The 24613-nt window shown below is 44.8% G+C and overlaps 1 protein-coding gene across 6 annotated transcripts in view; it reads right to left on the reverse strand.

The window, feature by feature from the left end:
- The window catches only part of DIP2C (disco interacting protein 2 homolog C), a 325086-nt gene extending 316247 nt beyond the window's left edge, over window positions 1-8839 (reverse strand). For 2 of the 6 annotated variants that reach the window (XM_074574168.1, XM_074574167.1), the window contains exon 1: window positions 8412-8839. In XM_074574168.1, coding sequence (XP_074430269.1) covers window positions 8412-8496 — 85 coding nt within the window. In that variant the 5' untranslated portion in view covers window positions 8497-8839. The remainder of the gene's footprint in view (window positions 1-8411) is intronic. The other 4 variants (XM_074574165.1, XM_074574162.1, XM_074574163.1 and 1 more) reach the window with 2 other exon arrangements.
- Between the last annotated feature and the right edge of the window lie 15774 nt (window positions 8840-24613).

Consider the following 24613-nt stretch of genomic DNA (forward strand, 5'->3'; position numbering starts at 1 on the left):
ATGCAAAATTCTAGATTTTGCTCATTCTCCTTGCAATTATAACAATGAAAAATATGAGTTAATATGACTAAGGGTAATACCTCAAAAAAAAAAAAAAACAGGTTAAGTTTCATTATTTGCTATGACCTCAAGGCATGTAGCTGTATGAGACATCATAAGAATATGGATTTCAGAAGGAAACTTTCTGTACAATTTCAGAACTGTTCCATAATGAGATACTAGATTCCCAAAGACCAATTTGGTCTATTTTCTCATTAAATGGTAATAGATGCAACTGCCCTGTAATCATCCAGCTGATTCTGCAGAAGTCTATTTGGAGGGGCCACACGGAGAGGACAGTCCAGCCCTGCCTTCTGTGAAGAGATTGTTGCTAGGGTCTCTTTTATTTTGCCAGGCTGTTTATGGACACACGGACATCCACACACTAGGAAAAAAAGTATCAGTACGCTTAATTTGGGTCTCTACGACAACCAAAAGTCTCTAAACTTTTGCTAGTCTAGGCAGACTTTCAACCACCAGCCTACCAGCAAAAAAGCAGGCTCCATCACTTACACTTCAGTGTTTGTCACAAAGTTCGTTAAGAAACATTTTCCTGGCTTCTGAACAGCTCCTACCAGACCAGACTTACAAGATCTTTTTTTGATATTTTAATCTTACATACACATCAAGCCAAGATTTGAATGAAGATTAGTGTGGAGGTATCATTTCTGGATCCAGAGAACAACAGGACCAAAAGCAGGTCCTAATACCCATTTTTACTTACATATAAGCAAACAACATTTGAAGAATCCCTTCTTCGCCTCAACTGCCACCATTCTGCAGACCCAGCCATACACATAAAAGCAAACACCACCTTAAGCATCCTAAAAGATGGATTATTAATGGTCCGGTTCAGTCTTTGGAAATCGATCAGCCCCTTCAAAAGTCACAGGAAACACTTCCTTCCCTTCCAAGTTATCAAGATACTTTGTAAGAATTCTTTCTTTCTCTAGTCATCTAACCATTTAACACGATGCTCTTAAAAAGAGGTCACTGAGACCAGACATCATGTACTTTTCAATGTTAACATCGTCTGTAAAATGATGTGACAATTATCCACACCCCGGCATTTAACACTGCTCTAAGCACTGCAGGTTATGTGTCAAACAGACTATGCCAACCAAACTGCCGAGAACCTGCAGCCCACTCTGTTCTCAGAAAAGGCACAAGAAGTACCATGGTGTGCCTTCATCCATCCTCAAGAACTGTGCACAGCCTGCTCTGGTAGGACTCCACAAGGCTTTAGGGCAGAAGTCTCCTCTTCTGCAGCCAGAGGCTCCAGTCAAAGCCATGGCCACGGTCTTCACAGCAACTCTCTCAAGCTGAATTGCTTTGAGCAATTAGAATCAGAAGTCCCAGCTAAGATTACTGAAAAAAAACAGTTGATTGATTTACACAGGCCTAAAATGAGCAATTCCCTGATGCATTCCACCAAGTGGAGTTAAATGAAACCAGTTCCAGTTTTTTAGTGTATGTTTACCCTAGTAATACAAGGAAAGACCAGAAATAGATTCACAGAATGGTTCAGATTGGAAGGGACCTTAAAGATCATCTAGTTCCAACCCCCCTGCTATGGTCAGGGACACCTCCCACTAGACCAGGCTGCTCAAAGCCCCATCCAGCCTGGCCTTGAACACCTCCAGGGATGGGGCAGCCACAACTTCTCTGGGCAACCTGTGCCAGTGTCTCACCACCCTCACAGCAAAGAATTTCTTCCCAATACCTAACCTAAATCTCCCCTCTCTCAGTTTAAAACCATTACCCCTCGTCCTATCCCTAAATAACCCTGCAGAGAGCAATCGCGTTGGAAATGCCCCACACACCACCATGGTCAAGGAGAGAATCACGGGCCACTGCTAACAAGCAGAAAAGGCTCTTAACAAGCCAGGGAAGGTCTGCATCCAGACCCCGTGGCTGGAAGGCTGACTGCAAGGAGGTTCTCCAGAAGAAAGGGGAAAAAAAGGAGGCGGTGGAAGAAAGATGGCAGAATGGGATCATCAGGAGTTTGGCAAAAACGAAGCTCACCCACCAGGAAGGTAGGGGAATATACATGCATAATTTTACAGGGATTAAGAGCTTGTGTCAAATCTGTGATGTGCTGTGGTGAATTCTTATACTGCAGTGAGTCATCTTGTCTGACAGTTGCCGGGGAATTAAAGCAGTTATTTTTAAAAAATTATACGTCCTGCTTGACGCGTTATACAAATAGCCTCTTAAAAAATTAAAATGCAGTCAATGCATTTTTAAGTATAGAAGAGCTATGGTACATTTAGGATTCTCTATACCACACCACAAACATCCATTCTGAGCTATGAAAACCTAAAGGAGTCTATTGATGTCCCTTCAGAGAAACATTGATCTTTCTGCTGCTCCCAATCCAAATGCTGCATCAAAAATTAGTTTATTATATCTGCCTTTCATACAGCACAAAAATATTTTTCCCTGAGAAAAATTAAACACAAAGGGAAGAGGTGTGCTAAATGTGAGTTCCTTCAATACCAAAGGGTGTTTGGTTTGCTAGAATAAAGACTATTCGAATACAAATGACAGCATATCCCTTATAATGGAATAACAACGGCAGGTCAATACCCTCCTAGAGAAAAGCAGTGTGTTGACTCACATCCATAGGTGTACGTCCTGCTGCTGGTTTGGCAATGGGAAGCAGCGCTGGCTCCTGCTCCCTGCGCCGTGCAGCAGCATCACCCAGACATACCCCGAAGCTACAAAGGGCAGCTCCTTCCGAATCTTGTTCTCATTATAAATACACCGCTTACTGCCTGTTTTGCCTATAAAACTGACACCCCACTGGCAATTTTCACACTTCCTTGGGAGAAGTTTTTCGAGTGTGTCTGTTGTGTAATACAGTAAAGATCATCTGAATGATCTATTAAGTGTAACCCTTGGGCAACAATGCTGCTCAACATCAGCTGGCAATAAAGGTATATTTACAGCATGCCTTCGGGACAGCTGTTCTGGGAACATCCTGGAGATTTGCATAGTCTGTTTTACAAGGCATTACAATGTACTTCAACTGAACGAGTGGCAGAGAATCCTTTCGACACACCATCACCCATTAAAAGCCCTTAAGTCCAAATAGCACAGTAAAGTGAAGTAGGTAGATATTTATTAAAAAAAAAAAAACAAACCAAACTTCAAATTCCAGCACCTTAAAATGCAAATGGTTATTAACTTGTGAATGAATTTAAACTGTTTTTAAAATAACCACGTTACTGACCCTCTCCAACTTGAGGACCATCCAAGAAACAAACCAGGCTGATGAGACGAGCTTCATCTTACAAAGAAAGTTCTCTTGCCAGCACTCTTGATTTTATCATAATTCCCATGGCATTTGGTATATTTTCTTAAAGCCTCAGATCTTGTAGGTAACTTGCGTGAAAATTTCAGCTTTATGTATTTTGAGTAAACTAGTCCTCTCTTTGCCAGAAAAAGAACTGAAAACATCAGCCAACTGCACCCTAACGGCTCAAAAACCAAGAAGCAAACGCAAGTATTGAATTTCTTAGCTCATTTCTCACCTAAACTCAGAAAGTATTAACACTTTGTCATTGCACAGGTGATACCCACTTGCTAAGCAGAGCACTATCTCTCAAGGAGTGAATTAAAAGGCTGACTTTGCGTCCCAAATCACAGAGGTGCGGTAGTTATTGAAATTTTCACACTTTGAAACCTCTCCACAGGTGAAGAGTCAGCTGGCAAATGTTATGGAGAAATAATAACTTGAGGAGAACTACAGTTCTTTGGCCCCAACCCAGTGACCACATGCAGACAACAAAAGACAGAACTTACACCTAATAAAATAATAAACCTGGTCAGACAATGACCCAATCAACCCTAACAATATTACCGAATATAATCGAGCCAGTCCATACGACGAAAGCTGAGGACCAAATTAGTTAGCTGAGTGCATGTTCAGTGCCTTTGGGAATAAGTAACCACTCATTAAAGATCTGCTGACAGTTTTTTGAAAGTACTCTTTGGAGAAAAGTTCGGACTTTCAAAAGAAAATAAAACAACAACAAAACCTGCTATGCCTTGTATGTTTAAAATGGAAGAGTATGGTATGGAATACAGGGAGAATAGTTTCTGAACAGAATGGTTTTCACATTTTCCATGTGGCGTCTGTGGTTCTTTAAGTGTTTCTGCTATGTTATCTGACACTGGGATAAAATACTGGAAGAACTATAGAGCATCTTTTCCCAATTAATTTTGGTTCAGGAAGTAACTGGAAGGGCAATATAACCTTGTATACCCTTAAATTGGGGGGAAAATGAGAAAAGTATTTGGGGGACTTTTTTTTTTAAATTCTTAAGTGTTTTTAAGAATGGAAGGGTTGTGGAATTACTTTTTTTTAATAAGGCAGCATATTTCAGGACTCCTGCTTTTATTAAATCAGTTCTTCAGTTAACAACCCCCAAGCTATTCTAAAAACCAAGATGATTCATCTATTTCCACCCAGTACAATTTTATACATCGTTAGAAAACTAAAGCCTCGTAAAATTCTAAGCAGCCCTAAAGAACAACTACTGCAGAATGACATGTTGATTGCATCAGCCTAGAAGGGCTACAGTTTTGAGCAATGCAAGCTTTAGTACACTCAGTAGTAACTACTACAGTGTCAAAAAACATGTATATAACATGCCAGCATCAGGCACATTCACTTGAACACAGCAAAACAAATGTCTTCAGAATATCTGGTGGGATAAGGATGATTCCACAACTTGTAATACTCATAAAATTTAAAACTGCTGCCGCGCCCCTGCGTTCTGAGAAGCACAGAAGCATTCTCCCAACATGAAGTGAAAACACGGTCAAGAAGCGTGTTATTAATGCCTTAGGCTGAACAATACATTATATGCCAACACATCGACGTGAACGTCATTCTCAGCACTCACCAGAGTGCTGGGTACTCCGTCACCAGTCCCCATGCAGGGCGAGCTACCAGCACGCAGGCGCTGAGGACACTGCTGAGCACTTCTGACTCTGATCGCTCTTCACCTTTTAAATCATAATAACGAAACTAACAACAGCTAAAATGGTTACCCGGATTTGCATCCATAGTAACTTTTAAATAACTATGTTTAAAACAAAAAAAGCCCATCCAGCCCACAACAAAGGGGAGGTAGAAGGCATGTGGCTTGCCCGCAACAACCAAGGGGTGAGGATTGCCACAGACATGGTCTGAGCAGAACACCAAGTAAACACCTTCCTGACAAACTCCTCCTCCCTCTACACCAAGGAGCAGCGCAGAACTGCCTAAACGCTTGCAAAAAAAAAAAAAACAAAACAAAACAAAAAAAAAAACCAAAACACCTAACCAAAAAGACACTTTGCCCTATCATCTAAAAAGCACGTGCTACCTGTGTGGCAGCTGCTTCCTGAGGGTCTCCTGCCAGCATCGCTGCCTAGCGCATGGATGAACGTGGAACTCAGGATTTGGCTACAAGGGGAGGGGAAAAAAACACCATGGCCAAATTTAAATGTGTGATGACTACCAGCGAAGACTGTAATTACAGCATCTGCAGAGTGCCCGCTGTGCTAGTGACACAGCTCTCTGGTCACAGGGACACCAGCTATTTCATGTTAGGTGTCCAGACACATTGCATGGGTAGGACCCACACTATCACACACGACACTTCCAGGAGCTAGGAAGGAGACAGCTTTAGCTCACAGCCAAGAAAAACAATCTTACAATAATCCTGCCGGTGGCTTCTCTCTTTTCCACAAAGCAGCAGCTTTCTTGCGGAAGCTGTTCCTAAAGCTGCACTGTCCATAACACGTTTTGGCACCGGAGAACTGGGTTGCTTGGGTACAAGCGGCAGATGCAAGACCCACAGCATTCACCAGTGCCAGAACTGAAAAACTCAGGCTCACAAACAACACAACAAACCGATTCAGACATCCAGCATTTGAAAAACACTTTCCTAGCAAGTCTGACTCGGGAAAGCACTTTAAAAAGGGGCACAATTTACAGCAGTCGCTCAGCTCCCCATGTTATCAATGAGACCCGAAGGCATGTTTAAGCATGCGGTTGCTTATTGCCTTCAACAGTTTCCTGCTTCACGAAGGCAGCAGAGACACCCTAACACGTCATGAGCTGAGCACGTGTTAAAAGCTCAGTCTTGTGAATATTTATGTACATGCATAAAGCGTATCATGGTGAGCGTACTCCACTGAAGACAATGGACTGGCTCATAATGGTCAAGTTAAGCACATATGTAAAGTGCTGCACGTTCAGGGTGTAAAGATGCACAAAGCTGCCTTGAAAACCATTTAACTCAGAGTTAGCACGGCCAAAGGATGACCAGTCTTCTACAGCACAACAAAACTGTACAAATTACCAATCCCACTATCTGTAGGGATTAGTTTTGGGAACAGGCCAAAGGAGTTGCAACACAGGTGCCTAAAGGTAGGAGCTTTAAGGAGTGAATGATTTCATTTTCTCAGGCACCGCGCACTGTAATGTTCTTAACTAAGAGCACATCAAGAGCAATTTGGGGGAAGACACTGAAACTGGGATGCTGACCCTTTCTCCACCCGCTTTCCAATTCCAACCAACCTTCATTTAGGGTCCGAAAACACAAGCTATCCCATCTACTGAGCGTAACATCAGTGGCACAGAAGGAAAGAGGTTGTCGGTGGGCTAAATTCATCCCAGCTCTACCTGCAGGAAAGTTACAGCAGTGCAGATACAGACGTCCAATTGCAAACCATGTCCCACATCCTCAGATCCTCCTTGGATTATGCTTACAGCAACAGAAACTGCACCGTAAAACTGTATTACAACTTTAGTACACTGAATTAGCATATTTCATAGTGAAGGTCTATACCAGTTTGATTTTGGTCTTCTGCAAGCATTTACTAACAGCTGTTTTAATTAGTGTCTCGTTGGTGTGTAGACAATTATGCGATACACACCAAGAAGCATTTTCTGCATGAAGCGAGAACGTTACGTATACTGCGATATAAACAGTCCTTCCTCCCACCCTCACCACCACAGATAAGGGCCAATCGACAGGCAGTGCATCACAGAAAGGCAATATTGTATTTAAACCCCCTTATTTCAGGTTTTCAGGGCACGCTTGGGGCGAGGGAGGCACAGAAACGAGAGCCACAAGCAATCCCGGTAGCTCAGTCTCCTCTTCACCCTCAAAGCGTTAAAAGGAAAATACAATGTCAACATCAGCTCCTCCCTGCTGATGGAACTGGCTCGAGCGCATTTTACTTTCTGGCTTGGAGCCCTTACAAACCGTTACAAAAAGACAGAAAGACAGACAGACAGCTCAATATATCGACCACTTCCAATAACTAATTTGGGACGGGCTGGGTGATTTGCCCCTTCTGTTAAGTGCTGTAGCCCCTCGGTGGTGAATGAACCCTGATATTTGGGGGTTTTATTAAAAAAAAAAGGGGTGGGGGCAGCTAATAGCAGACTTGCATTTCAGGGAACAGCCTACCCTAGCACCAGTATATATAAATACTCCCCACTCTCTTCCTCTGGGAAGAGATCGTTATTTGGTACACTGAAGCCGTCTCCAGGGCTGACGGCACTCTGGGCGCTCAGTCCCCAATGCCGGCGGGCTGTCACCGCCGCCCGCCCCTCGCTCCGCCACCGGAGCGGGGACACACGGGGGCGGGGAGGGAGCCGGAGCCGGAGCCGGAGCCGGGCTGGGGAGGGCGGGCCGGGGCTGCCGCTCAGCCACGGCCACGGCGAGATGCGTGAACCGGAGCAGCATCAAAATCAACCACGCCACGAAAATCACCACAAGCTTTCAATTAGATATTAAAAAAAAAATTTAAAAAAACCCGCAATAAAAAAAAAGATCGTTTTCTCTAAGCCACGTCGCTAGTATTGTCCAAAACGACCCCATCGTGGGGTATTTTGTTGCAACCGACACACGCGTGGCGCCGAGCCCGCGACGCGTCCCTGGGCACGGCGAGCGCGGGGTGTCTCCGCGGGCAGGTACGCGGCCCATTCCGCAGGGCTGCGGTGCCCGGGCAGGGCAGGAGCCCCTCCGAGCAGCCGGCCCGACGGATTTTTTCCACACACACACCCCTCGGCCCCACATGGCGCAAGGCAGGGGCGGCCAGCCCTGCCGCCAGAGCCCCCCGCCCGCGCCGCAGCCCAGAGCGGGAATTCACAGGTAGAACAAAACATCCGCGCCGGTATCCTCCGCCAGCGGGGAAAGGGGGGGGACCGTCAGGGGAGCCCCGCGGCCGGGGAGGGCGGCGGGGAGGGGGTGAGGGTGTGTGTGCGTGAGGGGGGAAGCGGGCCGGGGGCCGCCGCGCCAACCGCCGCCCGCCCCGACCGCCGCCCGCGCCAGGGCCGGGCCCGCCCCGCCGCCCCCCTTTACCTTCGGAGAGCTCCAGCTCCAGCTCGGCCAGCCGGGCCCGCACCTCCAGCGGCAGGGACACGCTCTCCAGGCTGCGGTCCGCCATGCTCGCGCGGCGGGGACGGGCGCTCCCCTCCTCTGGCTGCCCCGCTCTCCCCCTTTGTCCGCGGCTGAACGGGGAGAGGGAAGGCGGCGGGGCCGCGGCGGCTGGCTGAGTCCTCCCCGCGGTCTCAGCCGGGCATGCAGGGGGGAAGGCGGGCGGGGGGACGGGGCGCGGAGGGAGGGAATGCGGAGGTTTCTCCTCTCCTCCCCTCTCCTCCTCCTCCTCCTTCGCCGCCTCCTTCAGCGGGGCCCCGCCATGGCTGCTCCCGCCGCCGCTGCTGCTGCTGCTGCTGCTGCTGCTGCCGCCGCCCGCCCGCGATCGCTCCGCATCGGCTCCCCGCCGCGCCCGGCCCGGCCCACCCCCCACCCCCCGCCGCCCGGCACCGCGGCGGCGGCGGCTCTCGCTTCGCCTCGCCTGGCCGTGCCCCGGCCCCGGCCCGCTGCTCCCCGCCCGGCTCGGGCTGGCGGCGGCGCCTGGCGCTGCGGTGCCGCTGCCGCCACTGCCGCCGGCCAGGCACAGCGCCGCTGTCACAGACACGTGACCGCGCCGCCCCGCCGCCCGCCCCCAGGGGGCGCCCCAGCGCCGGCCGCGCGCGGGGCGCTCCGCGGGCGCGCAGTGGGGTCGACCCGCGCGCCCCCGCCCACCCCGCCGGGTTCCCGCGCACCCCACGTGCACGGCGGGACCGGGGAAGGGCTGGTGAAGGGGCTGATCTTGCTTCATCCCAACAGCCGTCCCTGGAAGTTGGTCTTCTGGCCCCCCTTCTACCGAGGAGCGGGGCAAGGAGCAATGTGCCTGGGGCCGGCAGTACTTCAGTCCCAGACAGACGAACCCGCTCCCACACCCTGCACCCCGTTTTCCTTCCCCACCTGCTGAACCGCTTCCAGCATACCCCTGTTTTCACCTCTGTTCTCTGCATTCAGCCAGTGGTGGACTTGGCAGTGCTAGGGTAACAGTTGGAGTCAATCTTACGGGTCTTCTCCAACCTAAATGATTCTATTCCAAACAAGCCATGGCAATTCTATGCACTAAACCCTGGGCGTGCGTTTCCATGAAGGCGGGTCCAGAGGAGGCCACGAAGACGATGGGAAGGCTGAAACACCTCTGCTATGAAGTTGGGGTTGTTCAGCCTGGAGAAGAGAAGGCTCCAGGGAGACCTTACGACAGCCTTCCAGTACCTGAAGGGGGCCTACAAGAAAGCTGGGGAGGGAGTCTTTACAAGGGCATCTAGTGATAGGACAAAAAGTAATGGCTTCAAACTGGAAAAAGATAGATTTAGATTAGATAGCAAGAAGAAATTTTTCACTGTGAGGGTGGTGAGACACTGGCACAGGTTGCCCAGAGAAGTTGTGGCTGCCCCATCCCTGGAGGTGTCCAAGGCCAGGCTGGATGGGGCTTTGAGCAGCCTGGTCTAGTGGGAGGTGTCCCTGCCCATGGCAGGGGGTTGGAACTACATGATCTTTAAGGTCCCTTCCAACCCAAACCATGCTATGATTTTATGAAAGAGTAGCATAATCTTAATATAATGAAGAAGAACAGAGCTGACACTGTGGTGTGTCCATGCTCAGCACCAGCCTGTGCCAACTGACACCAAGCTTATATCTGCAGAACACGGTAAGAAGGACTGCCCCACCAGTGCTCTTACTTACACTGCTGCAATGTAAGAAGGAACTGTTTTAGAAACATTTAATCAAACTCCCTTTCAGATCCACAAATATATTTCACAAAGACCGTCTTCCTTTCTGTCTCTTTCTCCCTGTATATATTTTCTTCCTTTTTATTTGTTAGGTTTGGGTTTGGTGTTGGTTTTTTTTTTTCAAATCTCTCACAAGAAGGAAGGAGCAAGATACCACAGCACCTATCCTTTCAAAAATCCATGGGAGACCCAATGGTAGAACAGGTTTTTAGTGGGACACAACTTCAACAGAAAGAAAAAGGCGTAATCATCCCCAGGGCAACCTTGGCTTGCTGTTTCAGTCACTGGAAGAATGCAGGAGTTTCTTCAAAAGATAAAGCTTAGGCTGCGACTATACTAAACAATGTAATTTTTTCATATGTTGTGGAACAAAAACAAATTACGTCATATTACTGGCTGTGCTGACCTGGCGTCAACACTGGAGCCATTCCTGCAGCGTGTGTAGGGCTGGTGGTTTCTCCTGTTTTCGCTGGTTACCAGCCCCAGACACGGGAGAGCTGTTTACGCCCGGATCGTGGCCGATGCCAGCATCGCTTCAGCCAGACCAGTGGCAGAACTGGTCAGGATACTTCGGCGAGGTTGACTGATGTAAACAAGGCTTGAACACACAAAGTCCCTTATTTTTACAGTGCTATTTGTTTTATTGTCATACATGTTGATTTCTAGGAACCGCTCCTGGGCTGCTCTTCAGTGCACGGGGAGATGGGAGCCACCTGCTAGCCTTTTTTTAGCAGGGCCATTACTTTTAGCAGCATGGCGACACACACGCTGTTTGGGGCTGTACAAACGCCTCTCCCCCAGCGCTGCACTACACAGGGGCAAGATTTGTACCTTTTATTTCAAATACAGACATTAAAAAAAATTATCCAGGTCTTTCTCATTCATTACATCAAGACCTAAACAATGAAAAGCAATTAAATCCAACTATGCTCCAGGGTTCCTACCCGAGAACTCCAGTTTTGTTTGTTTGTTGTTTTATGTGGGATGAAATAGGCTGAAAGTATCAGCCTACTGCAGGAGTGGCTTTTTCAAGCATGATGGAAGCAGCCAAGAGGGAGGCGAGGGAAGGCTTTGCGGGGATCCAGCTTCCTTCGGTCCTGCATATCTCCAAGTTGCACCTTCCCTTCCCCACTCCTGATAGGAGCTGATTATTTTACTCATTTTCTGATCGTTAGAGAATCTGCACCAGTGGTGGTCGCCCCGCTTCCCAGATTTTTCCTTTTGTGAAGTTACATAAAGGGACCTAAAGAGAAATATTTGAACACTCCCATCATTGTGCCTGAAATTTTCTTGGCGCTTCCATGACAAGGCGTCGGGTGCTTTTAAAGGAAGAGCTTGGGGTTGGAGCTCATCTGGCAGCAATGGAAATGGCTGAATCCCCCCCGGCAAACTCCCTGCCGGGGGGATGTGCTGGCTCCTGTGGAGGGAGTTTGAGGGGCGGCAGGGCCATCCCAGCGCCTGGGGCTGGGCGCAGGCACGGGCGAGCGCTGTGGCAACCTTGGCCTGGGGCTCCAGTGGCCAAGCCCCAGCACGGGGATGCTCGGAGGCCACGGCAGCCTCCCTTGCAAAGCCCATTTGTTCCCCCAAGGCTGATCTCAAGAGGAGAGATTTCTTACTGATGCAAAGTGTCAGGGGCCAGGCTCCAGGAATGAAATCTCAGGCATCTAAATTTGCATGATGATTTTGATGAAATGCTGAAATTCCAATGAAAAAACAGCAAGTCAGGAGATTTGACCTATCTGGTCTTAATTCATGGATCCCGTCAGATTTATAGATAAGAGGCTGCATCCTAATCATCCCCTGGAATGAGGGGTAGGCATATTCCTGACTCCAGGAAAAGCAGGATATTATTTATATTTTGGATGCAGTGATTAATTAGCATGGTCAAGATTTGTAGAATGCTTTTCTATCAAGACACGCTTTTCGACAGGCACGGCGATAGTTGCATGGCATACGGTCTCATCTGCTTTCAGGAGAAGAAACGAGTCAGTGATGCCTTTCCAACAGCGGCCCTGGTCGACACAGCTTACCAGCTTCATACACAATGCCTTAATTAAAATGACCCATTTGAACCTGTGTATCTTCATGAAAGAAAGAAAAAAAATGTGTTTTTACTTACCAATACTATACTGGAGACTATGCTCTGTACAGATCACCTTATGGTGTCGGTAGCTGAGTGAAACTTCTGAAAGACCACATAAAATTGACCTTGACTAGATAAAAAATCTCTTTCCTAGCTCTCTCTCACAGCAAAAGATGTGTCCAATTTTGCAGAGATTTAGCCCGAAGCCAGGTCTATACTAGAAAATGTTCTCAGCACCATGACTTTAGGAAGGGAGCAAGGCACTAAAGACATTTAGAAAAAAGAAAAAGCTCTTGTGTAGACATCATTACCTTGATCTAAAGCACCTAAAATGATGTGTGTGTCTTCTGGACACCATAATAAAAGCAAGAGGACCATGTCTGTGGATGAACGGGTCAGCATCTCTTCTGCCTGTGGGAGTGGGGAGTCAGGATATGGCCAATGTAGCAAAAAAAAGTCAAAAGCAGGAGGCATTCACAGAAAAAAACAACAAAAATAATCAGCTGCCTGGAGGGACTGAGTTATAAGGAGAGGTTACCAGAGTGCTTGCTCAGCTTGCTAAGCAACACCAAGGGATAGCCCAGAGAGCTGCCCACGGGTATTTGAAAGGTGGAAGCACCGAGGAAGTTGAAGGGGGGGAAAAAAGCAGGGAGCAGAGGATACAACTTTGAATAATTGGACGGATATAAGAAAGGGAGCCAAAACACGCATCAGGGAAAGCTTCCAAGGGATGAGCGGCATTAGGCTGTGGAAGCGGCTCTCAAAGGAAATGGTGGAATCCCCATAATTTGAAACATTAAAACCAGAGTAGACAAAGCAATCACGAATATGCTGTAAGAAGTAATCCTACTGTGGGATGGGATGAACATGCTTGTCTGACATTGCTTATGCAAAGATGTACTGCTTTTTTTTTTTTTCCCTGTTGAATTCAATTTATTTTTTCCCCTTCACCTCCCCGATCGCACTCCCTCTATTTGCCTCTGTCTGCTTGTGGCTCATACGCAGGTCCTGAAATGTATTATTCTTTTACAGCATCTACCACAAATGTGGCTGGATGGCTACCTGCTGCCATACTGCAAATAGCAAAAAATAATTGATGAGATTCATTAATCAAGTTACCTCCGAATTGCATGCAAATAGTTCTATAATTATTTCCACATTGGGTTCTAATTTCTTTTAATGCTTAAAAATTAAGGCCAATCTCATCTTCTAGTTGCGAGGGAAGGGAAGGGAAGGGAAGGGAAGGGAAGGGAAGGGAAGGGAAGGGAAGGGAAGGGAAGGGAAGGGAAGGGAAGGGAAGGGAAGGGAAGGGAAGGGAAGGGAAGGGAAGGGAAGGGAAGGGAAGGGAAGGGAAGGGAAGGGAAGGGAAGGGAAGGGAAGGGAAGGGAAGGGAAGGGAAGGGAAGGGAAGGGAAGGGAAGGGAAAGGGGGGCCATTCAGCAATTCTCACGTATGATTTTCATTCTCTGTTGTGCCACCTGGGCAAGCACCAAGTTCCATTTCTCCAAGCTATTTAGACACCTTAGATCCCCGTAATTACCATGGGCGTGTGACAGGTGTGAATTGCTACGTATCTTGGCATTTGTTTCTCTGCCTTAATACTTTAAATAATGTAGATGTCCCTCTCTGAGTTCACTATGGTTTATGAAAATGAAACCAAGGGAAGCCAAATGAATACTGTACACAGATTGATCTACCTCAGTGTACAGAGGAGTGATTGGACAGCTGATAGGAACTATGACCTTCAGTCGTTTTCCTCCTTAACGTCATTGCAGATGAGCTCTGGTAGTGGGGGAAATGAGAATTTCCTTTCCCAGCCTGTCCCCGTGCCAGAGCTTACTGGCCTCACAGCACAGCTGGCAGCAGGGAACGTACATTCATGCCTGAGCTCCTTCTGCACATAGTTTGGCATATTAGTTCACATGCTGATGAAACTAGATTTGAGCTAAGATGCATAAAAGGAAACTTTCTTGGCTAGAAGTGAGGTACTGCACAGGAAAAGGAAGGAAAAGGAAACCTTGGGAAATATAATTTCCCTTAATATATTAGATATTTCTCTCTCCACTTTGCATTCCATCGTTCTTAGAGGAACAATTTGATTACCATCAATTAAAAAGTCTTTTTTTTACAACTGTATTTTGTGCATTTTAATAATTTTCATACATCTTTTTTTTCATTAAAAGCAAAAATCTAATAAAAAGCCTTTACTGGCACAGTTTAAATTAACTTTGGTTTGAAAGTTAGTCTCACATAAGAAGTGTTTATTAGGCTCCTGCAGTCTGGCAAAGCCTGTTTACACACAAAAAAAAGATCCTCTCCATTGCTCCATTTGAGGTGGGAATTGATAACACATTTCACAAGTTCGGAGAAATTGAGGGAACTGGCGTCTGAAGATAGGAAATGTCCCAATATTCTACTGCAAGACCCCAACACATGCACATACACAGCTGGTCTCTCGCTGCACTGTGCATCTTACAGGAATAGTAGTTGTCTGCCCTTTCATCGAGGTTTGAACTTCAGTGATGCTTATAGTTTTCTCAAAGGTCAGCAGTTTTTCTTCAATGAGATTTCTTAAACTAGATTTAGTGAATTTTTCAATCTACTGAAATTAAAATGTGAAATGGAGTTTTGAGAGCATATTTCCTGGAGCAAATCTTTCTGTTTTCCTATAATGGTGTTTGTTTGGTGTTTTTTAAAATAAAATATACACGTATGGAAAAGGAACTCATAATTTTTAATAGCTTGCCCTCCAGTTAATGCATTAGATCATATTTTTCTGCAGAAAAAAATCAAATTGTTGCTTCAAGATGATGTCATACAAAACTGTTGGCACATTGTAAAAGCAATGTAAGCAATATTCTGTCACTTAATATACCTCTCTGTGATCCCCATCTTCACCTTTCCTAAAGAACATTAAAACTGCAAAAGGTCAATGCTCAATTAAGGTACAAAAGTAACTTTTAATACCTGGAAAACATCTTAAGATTCTTTCTACTACAACATGGATAAACATTTCAGCTTGATTATTGTCACCCAAAGTTAAGATTAAGGTTACCATCTGCATTCAAAACATTCCACTTTTGAATGTTTTTGATGTTTTGAGATAGTCCTAGCAGAGTTTCATGCTTTCTTAAAGATAATCAGGGAGATGATAGGTTACTCTTTGTTAATGCAGAGTAACAAATATATATGCAAAACATTTGAATAATTCTGTGATTTGAAGTACCAATGATCAGAGAAAATATATGCTCCTCTCAATTTCTTTTAATTGTTTTCCCCGTTGACATGGGACTTGGTTTACTACTGGCAAGACCTTGAACATTTATGCCACCAAGGTGTAGAATTTGAATTGTCAGTAACTCTTGGAAGCAAAAATAGTTCCTTGCTGCCACATCCAAATGACCCATCTGAACAATAGTGGAAATATTCTGGAACATTTTCCCAATGTCTGTGGCACCACCTTACATTTTCAGATTTTTTTCTTACTTAGCAACCAAAAAAAAAAAAAGCTTGAATTTTGTTCTGTGAAGCTGCGTTATAATTATCTTTACAATCTGCTCCAGTTGCATACTGTCTTACGTCTGACATCTACCATTAGCAGTTTTGCACAAACAGCAATAAATGCATGACGATTACTGATCTCCCTACTTAACTGCACATAGTCATTTCTCCTGTCTTTCTGGAAGCTAGAAAGCTTTTTTTTCTGAGGCAGTGACTTGACTTTTGAGAAAATATTGCCATCACCACCACTTTCAGTCTCACAATCCATGTAAGAATGTACCTCTGCTAAATAGAAATAAATAATGCTTAGACTCAGTGTCTAAGCTTATCACACACTTATCACTGTGTGGTCCATGCACCTTGGTATTGGCTCAACAGGACCCAGATCCTTGTTCCAAAAAGCGAGTACAGGTTTCAGTCAGCCTCCAGCAAACGTAGTGCGGACTGAAGGATGCTCTCGGGGCAGTCAACACTCACGGTATTCCTCTTAGTTGTCCTGAGATCCTTGCCTTATTGCAGCCAGGCTTTTCACCTCTGAGCTGTCTCCATAGGGAAGCTGATAGGGGTTTTTTTGAGAAAATCTTCTGATTTGATCCTGTCCTGAAACTCCCCTCCTTATTTTTGTCTCAGAAAGAGCCATATCTTCCTTTCACTGTTCCCGTGAGGCTCTGAAGGGTGTCTTCTGTCATCTCTCTCTAGTCAACTTTGCACTACCAGCTTCTCTACAGGCTGAAGCCCTTTAGGGCTTGTTGAGTCCAGGAGAAAATGTGCCAAGAACTGTACTAAAGCTTCTCTCTAGAAATGCTTTTCCTGAAAGAGCTGTCTTTTAAAACGTTACCCTGCAAAAACTCTTCTTACTGACCTTTTGCAAAAAAACCTGCCAGGGCTTAAGTGGCAAGTGTTTGCTGTTTACATAGCCATTAATGAAACGTCCCAGAAGTTTTCTTCTTTGCATGCCATTTCCTTACTTGGTTTGTGAGTTCAAAGCCAGGGGTGGTAAACGACCATGTTTTTGCAGGCAAAGACTGGAAGCCACATCCCCAGTTTTTATTTCAGGTGTGTGATTTGGCACTACCTTAAGGCAGCGCAGAAGAGGAACTTCTTATTTGTGATTTCATGTCATTTTTTTTTTGTTAAATGATTAGATGGAGGTTGAATTCAGTGCTGGAAACCAGATTAAGCAGCAGTTGTTTTGATTTCTGTGTGCTTTCTGCAAATGCTTAAGCCATTGATTTAGTTTCCACCTTGCTTACGCAGCAAATTAATGAATTAAAACATACCCTTCAAATGAGAAAGTGGTGCTCGGTGTCCCTGGCGTGTGGAGGAACGCACCCTTCGGTGAGCAGTGCTGTGGGCAGACACATCGGGCAGTGGAGCGGTGCCAAGCAACTGGGCGGCGTGAGCTGGAGCCGCCGACAGAGGATGGCTCACCGCGTTACAGCTTTTTGTTGCGCGTGGACCTTTTTCTTTCCTTTCTAAGCTAAAAAAGGTTAATGTTTGACTATTTATTCGTCCAAGCCTCCTTGAAGGCATGAGATCAGTGGACCATTTTAATAACAGTAGACAGTGCTTCCTGCCCCCTCTTCTCTCCGGCCCTGGGAGCTATTCTTACCAGAAAAGACTGAAACTCCACAAACACAACATCACTGGCCTACAACCCCATGTCAGCTGCTCAGATTAATCATCCCTGTACTGTTTAACTTCCAGTGACAAGCTTTTACATTTGTGTTTTAAATAGTCCGGGAAATTCGGGTCAGGATTGACAGCTGGTAACTTCAGTTCCCAAGTTTAAGATTACTTTTTTTCTCTTATTCTTAATGCTTTTAAGTACATCTAAGTTCTCTTGGCTTCCAGGGGCGTTGGAGCCAACAGTGAAATCCCTTAATTTCTCTGGGTCATCATCATCCAGAGAATGGGGTAATATCTAGCTGTGTAGAAACAGAAAAATGTTTACTTACCTCATCAGATGTTGTGAGGACCAGTTATTTAAAAGCACTTGTGCGTTTCTGTAGGAAATGCCATGAATGCCACAGCTACCGTGTTTATCTAATGATAAACATTTCTTTAGCAATATAAGAAAGCAATATTCTTTAAAAACTATGACAATTCTATGCATTAAAATGCCTCCAGTATTTTCTTCTGTTTGTAAGAAGAATGTCCTTGAGATTTTACAAAAATGCCCTTTTACCATAATTAAGAGGGAGAGCTGTTCACTTTCTGGGATTAAAACCTTGCCTTTCAGAGAAAGCAGGAGAGTTTAGTATTCTCCAAGCAGGGCAACACTGCATCCCAAGAATGGGTAGTCTTTCAGTCACGCGCCTTGATCTTGCTTCATTCTCTTTTCTTACTTTGTTTGTATTGTTTCTTGGTCTGATTTTTAACTGATCTATTTACTGACCTTTAAAAAACTCTCCAACATCACTTCAGGAGGAGTCTTGCCCTGACTTGCAACGTTATCAGATATACGTAGTGCCCAACCACTGAGAGTAACTGAGTACAGGACCATGGGTTTGTCTAGGTGATAATGAGAAGGGAAATAACTAGATGGGCTGAAATTCAAACCTTTGGATATTTTTGGTGCAAGTCTGTATATGAACACCTTTATTTTGATGTGAGGTCTCCAAGTCATGCCGCAGTAACTTACAAACTGCTTCTAAGCAGTTTTAATTAAAGCCTATCAAAACCACTTTTATTTCAAATTAAATTGGAGTTATATCAGATAGCTTCCATCAGTTAAGAACAAATCAAAACTAGGATGAAGTACCCTTAATCCAAAATAAGAATGGTTATACCAGTTTAATTGGTGTGACAGTCTGTAATAGAGAAGGCTTTGTGTCGTGCACTCTTAAAATAATTTATTCAGATGAAATTCTGCCCAGGGGAAGGATTCGAATAATTTCCTCATTTCCCCCAACCTTCTTTGCACAGATAGTTTGTTAAATGTCCCAATGCTTTGTCAGTTGTTTTTTTTTTGTTATTGGTAAGAAAAATGTTTTCCTATTGGAGTTAAATTGTGTCCTTGGGTTTCTTTTATGTAATTCCGGGGCGGGAGGGGGGGAGGGGAAGTGTTTGTATTGCAGGATATCATTTGGTTCACAGTTTTGCCAAGGTTTCACCTCTCTCTGAGCTGTGACGTTGATTCAACACAGGTGAGGTGACTCCAGATTCTTTATAATGTTTTCTGGGGATTCGTCTGAAAAAAATCCCAATGTGACAATTTCACACGTATAAGGGAAGAGGTTATTATCGCCTCTTTAGCTGGAGTAGTCACTCAATACCTTGCTTGAGTGCATTTGTAGGATGAAAATACAGATTATACAAATTTGGCGAGTTCTTTCATGCAATGTTTTCATTTAACAAAGACTGTGCTTTCTGAATGCACCAGAGACAGCTCACGGGCAGTTTAGTTTCTCCCAGATCCCCAACTTCATTTTTCAGTCAGTTCTTTAGCCAGCTTTCTTCATCTTTACTGCCACTCATAATCCCCACTTCCCACAGCCCCTTGTGCCCTGGGGCCCCTGCCACCAGCTCAGGGACCCTGTGGCCCTTGCGACTTTGCTTCTGAAGAGCCTTTGACACAAAGACTTGGGCAGGGGCCATCTCCAGCCCCTCGGACCTTTTTGCACTTTCTTCTCAACCTGAATGAGGGATCATCCTGGGCTGTGACAACTGAATAGTCTGGGACCTTCAAGTGGGAAGCAGGAGATAGCCCTGAGGGGGCTGGTCCCTCAGGACTGCTGTTGAAGGAGCTGCTGGTGGTGGGTGAGGAGGTCTGCACCAGGAGAGCTGCTGGCTCTCAGGCTCGGATGGAGCAAGGGCTGTCAAATGCCCCTGCTCCTAGGAACTGCTGTTTGCTCACCTTCCCAGATAACATTAATGGCAAGATCTGGTGGCGTCTGTTCACCCTTTGCTAGTGACACCTGAATGGCTCACCACCTGCCCCATTATTTTTCCAAGCACGTAAAGGGACGAACCAAACTTCTGTCCCTTCAGGCTCATTTCTGTTACAGAAAGAGGAGTGAAAACACTTGTCAGTGTTGTCTTGTTTTTAATTACCACAGGACAAGAGTGCTTTTTATGTAGCTTGAAAGCATAAAATAGATGTTGCAAAACAAATCACCGTTATTGTATATAGTGGATACTCTTCAGTGAAATAGCCTTTTTTTTGTACATTACAGTGTATCCACTCATTTTATTTTTTCTTTAATTGGAAACTACTTCAAAAATGGTGTAATTTAGGGAAAGGGGTAGTATCTAGGGCACAATTAGAATGGATAAATTCGTGGAAAGGCACACATGAGAAAAAATGATCTCTGCAATGCACATGTGATTGATTATTATTGGGATATCACATGAAAGGTAAATTACCACTGTGAACAAAGTGACATTTAAAAACTCTTGAATTACTCTGCTATCAGTTTTATGATCAGAATTTCACATGCTTTTAGGATCCTGTCTTGTTATCTGGCTGTATCATGGAAATGACATAGACAGTTTTGCCTTTCCTTCAAAAATCTAGATTATTATTGTTATTAGGAGTTAAATTCTATAGTGTTTTTTCTAATATAGACTTAAATGACACTAATAAAACAAGGTACTTAGTTTGCTAGCATGTCAATAAACCATTAAAATAATCCATACATAATTCGAACTGTAATTGGTAGTATATTAAGGCCCTTAGTTTTTCTTAGGGAGTAAATACCTACTGTTTTCAACAGGAGTTATATATTGTGGGATGACGAACTAGATGACTACTGGGATTTTTGCTTGGCTTTATATCGTTTTTGTTTCAATATAAGATAAAAAATGTACAACATTTTTCCTCTGGTTGTTTTTATATGGTAAATACATATCAGAATTTTTACACTTGGCTTTCTCTGCCGGAGGGCTTGAGAGCCAAGTTAGAGACACCTTTTCACCACCCTCCTACGCTAGGAAAGGAGTGGGGGTTTTGACCTCTGGGACAGACAGTAATTTGGGTCTCCTTCCTCTGCCTGCCCCCCATTTCCATGAAGTCTGCAGGACTCCAGGGCCTTTCCCTCCTCTGCCAAATTCAGCAGAAAGGGATAAAGGCAAGAGGGCAGGTGTATTTAAAAAAAATTGAAAAGAAACAAAAAGGAGCTTAAGGTATTTTTCCCTGTTGTGGGTCATGTACAATCAAAAAGCTAAAAGACAATATTCAATGCCAAAAAGGTTGACACATGAGTAAAAGCCATTTGTTTGTGGAAAAATCGTCATCTCATCAGTTCATAATGTTCCCAAACTGTAACCATTAAGCGGGCTTTCTAAATACACTGACTATTCAAAGACATATTATAGTCAAATCATACTGTAAAAGACCACAGTGAAGAATATTTGATACTGCTCTCACATCACATATATAGATACATTAATCAAGACATACATGCACCAAGTAGAAATTCATTCAGAGGGAAAGACTGAATATAGTTCTTAATTCAGAACTCTCTTTAAGATACGTAACAAGATGGTTTCTGTTGTTAACGAGTGTAAATGAAATCAGACCCAGTGCAGTTCATATTGGGAGACAGGATAGGAGGTGCCGGGTCCAGAAATGGAGATGAGGTAACGGTTAAAATTAGAACATGGAATGGAGCTCATCACAAACCTTAATACAGAGTTTCATATGTAGATTACCTTGATACTTGGCCACGTCTCTTACAAAAAGTGGGTGTAGACTAGTGTTTAATATGACTTTTTTCCTGCAAAAATCGATCCGTGCTCGGTGATGTGCAAAAGGTCAGGGAGGAAGCCCTGAAACCTGAGCATGCTTCAGCAGCTGGGGCTGCTGGGACTGCAGGGTATTTCCACAGGAGCATCCAGCTAGCAAGTTACACATCTCTCTTTGGAGAACAAAAGTCAATGTATCGTCCAGTGAAAAGGTAACGACAGCCTGTGAGACATCCAGTGCTGCTTTTATAAGCTAGAAACAGTGGTATCAGTGCACCCTGGCTGCGATTATCCTTTTAGATAAGGTTTATGTGGCATCAGTTTAGCTCTTTGCTGTTTATATGCCCTAATCACTTCATGTGAAGGGTGACTGGTTTAGTGCAGACAGATGTAGAACTGCTTTCGGAAGGTTGTCTGCTATCCCTGATACCAAGATGCTGACTCAACATTGTAAGTAATTAGTACAAGGAAAAAACCTTGAATATATTTAATGTCAATAGATTCAAGCAGATTGTTTTCCAGGAGTGCTGAGCTTCCCCGGATCCCATTACATTCACAGCAAGATGCTGTATTCGGCACCACTGGAGATCAAAGCAACCTTTAAAGACTTTTGGAGATCCATGTCTCAAACACACAACTGAGCCACCAGCAGAGGGGCTGGCAACCCTTCAGTGAACAGTGCCAGGCGCTCCTTTCCTTCACAGAACTGAAGCCTGAGGGTGCTGGTAGCAGCTTATTTTCACTGAAGCCAAAAGAGAAAAATGCTAAGTGTCCACCTTGCAGAGATGAATGTGACTCCCGGTTGGACACGCTACTGAACATCAGCTGGGCCACTGTCACAGAGCACATGCTCACTCCTGCCAGTTTGCAAATCGGTTCTGCGCAGTGTTTTACTTCATATTTGCCACAAGTGAAGGGCATGTACATGGCTAAGTGCAGCAGCTCAAGTGGTTTGTGTTGACTCATTAAACTGGGGGAAACTCAATTGTGTGTCTTAACCTATACTCTTTCCCATTCTGGTAGATACATCTTTTGCTGTCTTTATGAAATCTGGATTCTAATGTATGTTCTTGATGCACAGAAATAACATCAACTTCTGAACACATTTTGATATGTGCCTAACAGGATATAGCTTAGTGAACATGTGAAACAATTTTCCAGCTCACTTTCAGCAAGCAAGCTATATTTGTGTCAGTACCATCTTGCATTAATCCTACCCACACAGCAAGAGGTTTCTGAGTATTATCAGTAATACTGCACAAAAATCCCCATGCAAAGCCCAGTAAAACCAGCACTGTGTTTCCTGGGCAGTGGGAAAACATTTCAACAGCTATTATACTCCATCAGATTCTCTCAAGGACAGGGAACTGCTGGAGAGGGTGCAGCAGAGAGCTACCAAGATGACTAGGGGACTGGAACAACTCTCCTATGAAGAAAGACTGAGGGATTTGGGTCTCTTCAGTCTGGAAAAAAGGCGGCTGAGGGGGGACCTTATCAACACTTATAAATACTTAAAGGGTGGGTGTCAGGAGGATGGGGCCAGGCTCTTTTCAGTGGTGCCCGGGGACAGGACAAGAGGTAATGGGCACAAATGTGAGCATAGGAAATTCCACCTAAACATGAGGAGGAACTTCTTTACCCTGAGGGTGGCAGAGCCCTGGCACAGGCTGCCCAGAGAGGTGGTGGAGTCTCCAACTCTGAAGACATTCAAAACCCATCTGGATGCGTACTTGTGCACCCTGCTCTGGTTGACGCTGCTCTGGCAGGGGGTTTGGACTAGATGATCGTCAGAGGTCCCTTCCAACCCTATGATTCTATGATTCTATGATTCTATGATTCTATGATTCTTGAAGATTACAGGTGATCAGCAAATTTTCCAGAGTGCTGCGTCTCTGTCAGACATTCTGGGACGTATATGAGGACAGCAAACTCTTGGTTTCCCTTGTCATCCTCAATAGGGCCAATAGTTATGGAAAGCAAGCACTGGAAGATTATGAGTTTTGCAATTATATTTTCAAGCTAGCACAGGTGGAGAAAATAAATATCCATCCAGAAAAAAAGGGTAAAAAACCAACTGTGGAAAGCCTGTGGAATCAAGCTTGTGAATTTGCTTCATCATAAGGTTGGGGAAGATATTGTAACGGAACCGTTTCTTTACTCAGGCTTGGCTTCCAGCACTCATTTCCCCAAGATCAAGGCTTTGTTCTTAGATCTGCCCTTAGGCCAATATGAAACATTGGGAAAGAGATCCTGAGTGCTCAGAGTCAGAGATCAAACCACACAATTTGTGTTTTAAGCCTAATCTAGAATTCATACATAAGGATGGAAGATTTATTAAAGTGCTTTTAAATTCAAGCTAAGGTGTCTTTATGGCCATAATGGAGTTGGAGTTGCATCTCCACCAGCACACTCCAGCGGATGGCATGCTTTCCACATCAGTTATATTTAAGCTGGTCACTCGTGAAGCGGGTCTGCGTGCATCACAAGTGTAAGTACTCACCTCAGGACTTGAATCCAAGCTTTGCGTTGTCTGACCAAAAGCTCTGGAAGTGCTCTCTCTGGTGGTGACTTGGTGCTCTGAGCAGTGAGGTGCATGAGAGAGCTCCGGACAGCAATGACAAAAGCTGTTTGGTTGTGGTCAGGTCTGTGTGAAATGGGGCAACAACAATACTTGTCTCTTTTTTCTTCTATGGGAACTTCACCTTAGTGAGAGGCTAGCGCTCTTCTCCTGGGCCAAGCTGATAACAAGAGCAGATTATTACCCTATATCTGCACAACAGAGAGATCCCCCAGCAAGAGATGTGACCATTATATGTGAATATAGACAGCCTATAGTATGGCCCATTTTAGTTCCTTTTTCTCCTCTGCCTTTCCTCTCCTCACTTATTATGGACACTCTTCCATAGCCATTCTGTCTCCATCTCTTCTGCTTTTCATTTCTCTGTCTCTGGCCACATTTCAGTTACCTCTTCTGAGGGACTCACCGCCGCCTACTATTAGCAGTGGAAAATTCCAAGGTGATATTTTAGAAGGGAGTAACTAAACTGAATATACAACCCATTAATATCAATTACGGGTGTCAGAACATTACCAATAGCAGTGATGTTGTTTAGAAGCTTGAATTAGTACCATTATGCTGCCCACTCAGCTATGGGC

The sequence above is a fragment of the Larus michahellis genome, chromosome 2 (assembly GCF_964199755.1).
Source record: "Larus michahellis chromosome 2, bLarMic1.1, whole genome shotgun sequence".
In the NCBI taxonomy this organism is placed as follows: Eukaryota; Metazoa; Chordata; class Aves; order Charadriiformes; family Laridae; genus Larus; species Larus michahellis.